Source organism: Palaemon carinicauda, chromosome 38, assembly GCF_036898095.1.
Source record: "Palaemon carinicauda isolate YSFRI2023 chromosome 38, ASM3689809v2, whole genome shotgun sequence".
Lineage (NCBI taxonomy): Eukaryota > Metazoa > Arthropoda > Malacostraca > Decapoda > Palaemonidae > Palaemon > Palaemon carinicauda.
The window spans coordinates 22,274,713-22,282,064 of NC_090762.1; the positions used below are offsets into that span (position 1 = coordinate 22,274,713).

Consider the following 7,352-nt stretch of genomic DNA (forward strand, 5'->3'; position numbering starts at 1 on the left):
AGTACATGAATAGCAAGGCATGGTACTCTCTTCTCACACACGGCCTCACGTCAATTCTTAAGGCCAGATCCAAACGAATCATCAAACTATCAGATTTGGAGGTCTGGAAATATGCATTAAATTTGCTTTGCACAATATAGCTAAATAACGATGTCAGGGAAACTGTGATATCAGACCATAATAGGTAGTTATCGGCCTCTGACGTCATCAACCCTCATTCTCACAACCCATTGTGGTCTGATATCACGGTTTGCCCGTCAAGCAACGTACCTCAAATTGCCAAGACTGTGCAAGAAGCTCATACTTGGTACTTGGATAATGGACATATAAAGACTTCCAAGGTTAAATTGAAGTTTCTTATTGTTTCCTATTTGGATTTGACAGTTAACTTTAGAATCTTCAAATGTGTCTGGTTAAAGGCACGTTGTGGGTCCTGCAGCCTCATTGAGCAGAATAGGACCAGATAAAAAATTCAAAGGAAATTAAGTAACTGACCACGTATAGAAAAATAAACGAATATTCAACCTGAGCGTTAAAGACTATGAAAACCCTGGAGTAAGTAAAAGATCTACTTTAACCGATGTACTATCTGAAGCAATTAAGAGGATGGAGCCGACATGCAACAGGAAATGTTGGTAAATATAGCATTTAATACAAAGACCCAAACTATTAAATAAGCTGTCCGATATATATATGTATATATATATATATATATATATATATATATATATATATATATATATATATATATATATATATATATATATATATAAACTTGTGAGGTAGATAATGAAACCAGCTATGAAAAATTATGTGACGTAAAAAGATTAATAAAATAACTATAAATATTAGTTCATAAGTAAACTATGAGGCACACCGTAGAGAGCATGCCTTCACTACGCCAAGCAGTCTTATTTTGCTCATAACTAACTCCACTGCGTCCTTGTACTTCCATGTATTTTCTTCAAAATCCCATGGATTTATTCATGTGTCATACCCCACATGCTCAATAACTTTCCTTGAAATTGGTCCAATACCTTTCGAGTAATGTTCACAATCAAAATACAAACTAATAAAATATTTGTAATTCATTTACTATCACGATTATTTTCAAAGTACTGCTGCGTACTTATATTTAGATGTACTTTACCCAAACTGTTACAGATTCATCCTTGGGTCATACCGTACAACAAGAATACCAAGTTTGGTCAAAATCAGCAGTATTTTATTTTTTTTAGTAAAGTTACAAACAAATAATCTAAGAAAAATACGACAGGCCTGCATATATACCCTTCACAAAATCTTCGAGTGTGGCGAAGGCAATATATATGCCCTTCAAGTGGACCAAATGAGGGAAGAAAGGTGGACCCTCGAAAATAAACACAAATGGACATGATGCTTAGGCCTACTCTTTACCAGGTCTCGTATTCGAAAACACAACCCTGCAGGACCCTCGCTCTTATTTTCGTTGGCCTGTAACAATAATGTTGCCCAAAACCAAAATATCACTACAGCTTCTAATTCCCAATCTCCTTTCAACGGTAAGGTAATTAGAACCAAATTATTATCAGTTAATTCAAAATTGCCTGACACTTATTCGACCCAGTTTTAAACCACGACGGTGCTGACGATAAGAACAATCCCTTTCCCAGATATCAATGTGCTGTGATAAACAGGTTTTTAACAAATGCTCCCCTTTGGTGTAACCTAAACAGATGGGTCACTCGCCGTTCGATATTGTAATTTCACTCTCAATGCAACAGTTTGCTCTATAAAATCTCGGTATAAAGGGAAAGATGTGTTTCGAAATCACGGTCCCAAGCAAGCTAGCTTGAAAGTTACGGTGCCACCTCCCTCCAGTGGTACTGATTTAGAATTCATAATACTGTATATACTGTTGATAGGTGTTAAATTGGTTTATGGATCACTGCATCCAACTCCACACATATGAGCGATACTTATATTCTAACAAAATTCTGAATCATTGACGGAGGTTAAACTCTAGCCTTCGTGAGGTTAGGTTAAATAGAAATGCTCGTTACGTTAAAGTTCGATGGATGTTATGGCCGTGGCAACATCAATGTATTCTAGTGCATAATAATGTCGTTAAATAGATTCCTATACCATTCCCTCTCCCAAGAAGTTTGTTTATCTGTTTCTTCCTTATTAGGGCTGCTATCTTTTTCCCCACATTTGTTTTAAAGACTACTTAATGCATACAGTTATCTTGACCGTCACTCTACGTAATTATACAATAATAGAACCTGGCAGTCGCCTAAATAGATTTCATAGGTGTTCTCAGTTCAAATATTCTTTTAGAATTATACAAAAACTGCTATTTTGAACATTGAAAATAACCAGCTTTGTGAATCGAAGCAACACCCCTACACGGGTAACAGTGTTTAGGTTAGGTTCGTTGGGTTAGCCTAGGGTATGAAATGACACTACTACCCCATAGATATATTGCACTGTACTTACACAGTTTGATGTGAATGGGGGAAAATTAAATTACATTCATCAAAGTGACCAATATATACCTGAGGTCCTTGAAGCATATTTGCAGAATTTTTTAAAATAGAAGAAGGGTAGGCTATTCCACCGGCTAAGATTTTCAACGGAGCACCTATCACCACACCAGTACTACAAGAACTGAAATTTGTAAACACTTCCGACACTTCGTCTCTGTGTGTCTGGCGATGGTCCATCTGTTACCAATGTATGAGTTGATACTGTACTCCAAAAGGCCATTTTCTCGACCTACGTTTATCAGACACTGTAAATTTTCCCATGTTATGATATAGATCCATGCGAGACTCATTTTCAATCAGTAAACACACGCATCGTTGTTTTTATCAACCTCTTGTTATTATAAAGTAGTGATAATGATCCAGGCGAGAGTATTTGATTCCCATTGGCAATTTAATGATGGAAAAATTATTTTTATAGGGTTCAATAAAAACGTGGTTAAGTATAATAGTTTATTCTTTAGTGGTGTTAAATGAATTATTAAGGAAGATAAAACTTTTAACCTGCAACTAAACTTACATAGGGAATACAATTTATCCTTGATAATAGAGGTAATAGATTATACACAGGGATGAAAAAACTTTGATAAACAGAAGTCATGTACTGTTGCTATAAAAATAATGACAAATGTATGACAATAATTAGTTAACTTTTAATTTAGATACTATGTCACAAGTAAAAAAAAAATACATATGTAATGAGATGGTGTTCATTGAACTCTGCTTGGCGTCTGACAAATGATGATTAGACCATTTGTTGTTTTTAATTTCATCGTTACAGGCAAGGAGGGTGAAGAGAGCAGCAAAAAGAGGACTTTGACATAGATCTGAGGGGCATACCCATTCCTAGGACTCCCCACACCAGATGGGATCGACCCACTAAGGCGCCCATGAACTACTAGGCCTTGGAGCAGTTCGAAGATAGCCACGACTAACGGCTAACGCTCATTCTCGTTTGTGCCCCTTTGCAAGAAAAGGACTATTATTTTATGACCATGATAAAGTAAATTAGATAAGTCTCCCTTTGCTGTAGTCTCTCCCCCGTCCAAGCCTAAATTTGTATTAAATACCTGCCTGTTAGAGCACTCATTCAGTATTCATTTAAGGAAATTAACTTTTTAAGAACCTTTGTCGCTACCACTTATGATTTATCTTTTGAAGTTATGTTAAGTGCTCGAGTGACTTTGTAATTCTCTGATTGAAATTATATATGTTGAAAGAACAGAATAGCATCTGTCTTATCCCCGTCTCTTTGATTTACTGTTGATTAACATTTTCCCGTGATTGGAACAACTAAGAGCAATCGTTGCTTTTGAAGACTTCATAAAATGCTTAATCCTCACGCGAATTTTAATCAATGGAAAACATTGCTCAAGTAGTAACTCATTATGCACAACATTGATTTAATTGGGGGATAAAGGAGCTCCTCAGCGCTTGGGAGATAAGAAAGTGGGGCAGACCCACTGACTTTAATAATAAATGTATCTCTAAAATGCAGAGGCCGATGGGAGGGGCTCAAAATAACCTTATTCAAGGGGTGAAGTAGACAAGGTAACGAGAGAAAAGAAAAATATAATTTTAAACACTGGCGTCACATCCCATATGGTCGTGGAGAAGAGCTGGGATTAGACTGAAGCCTAATTCTTGGGAAAGAATAAGAAAATACAGAAACATTAAGAGAATCCAACATATCGTAATATATATATATATATATATATATATATATATATATATATATATATATATATATATATATATATATATATATATATATATATATATATAGTTTTTAGCAGGTTACTTGACATTTATAATCAATATATAATGTCGTATTGGCGTCTAAAAATGAAAGATGGTATCTCCGGACAAACTTAGCTGCAGTTATGTTATTTAGGATAGGACTAAAACTGCATAAATCTATTGTTATTCAATATTTGGTGTCGATACGACGTGATTCTTCGTCAGAATTATATTGGTTGAAGGATCTTTGGATAACTTTAATTAACAAATATTGAAAAATGAAAACCTTAAGTTTCTTTGAAATAGAAAAGTTCAAGGTTGATTAGGAAAAGCCTGAATAATTTTTCACAAGGCTTCACATAATTCTATGTCCAATCGCATTGATCTCGGATTGGGAGAAAAAAGCGAAAAGGCAGAGAATATACTGGAACAGCGAGACCGCAGCTTGTCTACTGGGAATCGAATCCAAGATAGACGAAGTTATAACGATAACGGGCAAAACGAAGTTCGTATATCTTTTGCTTTCCTTGATCAACTTCTCCGGAAGCTTCATTTATAACGAGGTAATTCGAAGTTTCGGTGATAAATGGAAATCAGTCGTATATAACCGGGTACTGAAAATATGCTCATTCAAGCCTTTACGGATGAATATTTCCGTTAGATTTAGTCATTATTGTTTTTCTGTTTGTTCTTTATTCGGGACAATAATTCATGGCCATGAATCTTATTCCGTAAATAGACGCATTAAGAATTAAGATAAAGTAACAGCACATAAAAAAAAGAAAGAAAAACTTTTTTGAGGGGTGTTCTAATTTGGTAAGATTACGTTTTAGTCATAACTTAGAATCATGAGAAACTTTTTATCTATTTGCTGAAATAAATGTTAAACGTAATAATAGAACACATACAATATCCTCAATACAATCTAGTTTGATCCATAGTTTAAGAAAAGCTGTGGTTTTTCTGTTCTTTGCACAATAAAAAATGAAAATTTCTGAAGATTTTAGATATCGATTTTGGAATCGAAATTTCAAAATCAAAAGACCTTATATATTGTACCAAGAGACTAACATTCCAGGAAATTTTGAACGATGGTAGGCTACTGATATGCAAATTCCAGTTATTCTAAGACTCTTCCGAGAAAGAGTTTAGAAATAGGCCTATACATTCACCGGGAGAGGCCAACTATATGAAATCGAACAGAAAGAATAAATATTGAAGTAATATGTGATTAAAACCCTGCACTAGCACATCACAAGACATACAGAAGTGTTATAATCCAGCGTGTGGCAAAGTAACCTACACAATTATCTATCAAAAGACATGGAACCAGTAAATAAAATAAAAGAAATATTTAATTCGAGGTAAACATTTTTGGGTATCCTGAATTAGTCTTGTCCAAAAGGCTGCGAAGAGGTAGTAATGGGCTCTCGATAGACATCTCAAGCAAGCAAGGACTACAGAAGAGAGGAAGAGGAGGAGGAAGAGGAGACGCTATTGCATGTGGCGCCCAAGGACCGCCAAGAACCGGTTGAGAAACAGCAGTCTCCATTCCTCGTCACTGCAGAAGGTGGAAGTGGAACAGCAGTCCTTATGCTTGAGGTCGTCGATGCTGCCATTGCTGTTGCCTGTTGATGGAGATGTTGTCAGTGGCTTGAAGAGAGAACACACATACAAACAAACACACGTAGAAGTCTCTTTTTCTCTTGAGAGGGAATAGAAGCGAGTAGAGTTAGGGTTTCTCTCTTTCTAATGTGGTAGCAAAAATGCTATTGAAAAGAATAACAGTGATTATGACATAAACTCGCTAAAGCGATAAGTATCTGGGTAAATACTTGATTGCATGTTATCTGACGTTACAACTAACATGGTCATTGATATTTGCAGGCATTGATAATCATGTATAGAAATTTGATCATAATGGACATATTTGCATAATCAGATGAGTGTATGCAACCAATACTTAAATTAATGGGAACTCCTGATAGGAGGGCAGTGTCGTTAGGGCACCTCACGCGGTTTACTGTAGGCATCATTTAAGGGTTTTTGTACAGTTCTTCCGGCCCCTTGCTACACTTAGACACACACACACACACACACACACACACACACACACACACACACACACACATATATATATATATATATATATATATATATATATATATATATATATATATATATATATATATATATATCTATATATATACAGTATATATATATATATATATACACACACACACACACACACACACACACATATATATATATATATATATATATATATATATATATATATATATATATATATATATTGTATTCATCTACTTTTAATTCGTCTTCATGTTCTTCCTTCCATCTTCCTGTCCAATCTCTTTTAACTTTTAATTCTTAGTGGAATTGCAGTTTTTTCTTTAAGTTGAACTTTGAGAACCCCAAGTTAGAATCTATAAATCCAAAGGCCTACGGAAAGTAGAAACTTCCTTTGCCCTTCCCTTATGTTAATGGGTGAATTAGATAACTAACACTTATAGAAAAATTTAAGGGTTAGGAAATCTGACAGAAAAATAAAAGAATACAGGCTGAAAACAAGAAATTTATCGCTACCTGCAGCTAACGCTTTTTACGGTTTATCTATCTACCTCTAGCTGAGTGTTCACAATGACTGGCTCATGTTTGAAAGGCCCATGCATAGCTTTTGCACTACCAAATACCAGTCCACCCAGTTGTAAATGGGTACCAGCACCTGCTTGACTAAGATAGTGTACCAACCGTGTTTCACACAATTGTACATAATTCCTTTTGTATATATTATGCTTGTATCTTCGCTCTTCCCTCGCACTAAAACGAACATGAAAATTCCTGTCTGGTTTTTCCTCTGTAATATTGTCTGTCTTGTGAACTTGTTATGTCCTGTTGCCTTGAGGTTTTGTATATAAGGAGAGTGTTCCACGATAATATAACTCAGTCGTTTCCAATCTGCCTTTGAGTTCACACCCTTACTCGGCGCCGTCACAATAGTAAGAGCCTGAAGCTAGCAACTTCCTATCTAAAATCTTCCTGAGAAACGGGATAGCTCAACTACCT

At 35.4% G+C, this 7,352-nt stretch overlaps 1 protein-coding gene across 1 annotated transcript in view; it reads right to left on the bottom strand.

The window, feature by feature from the left end:
• Positions 1 to 2,964: 2,964 nt before the first annotated feature.
• LOC137630454 (uncharacterized) overlaps positions 2,965 to 7,352 on the bottom strand; it is an 8,830-nt gene continuing 4,442 nt past the window's right edge. The window contains exon 3 of the mRNA XM_068361932.1: positions 2,965 to 5,893. Within this exon, the coding sequence (XP_068218033.1) occupies positions 5,760 to 5,893 (134 nt within the window). The 3' untranslated portion in view covers positions 2,965 to 5,759. The remainder of the gene's footprint in view (positions 5,894 to 7,352) is intronic.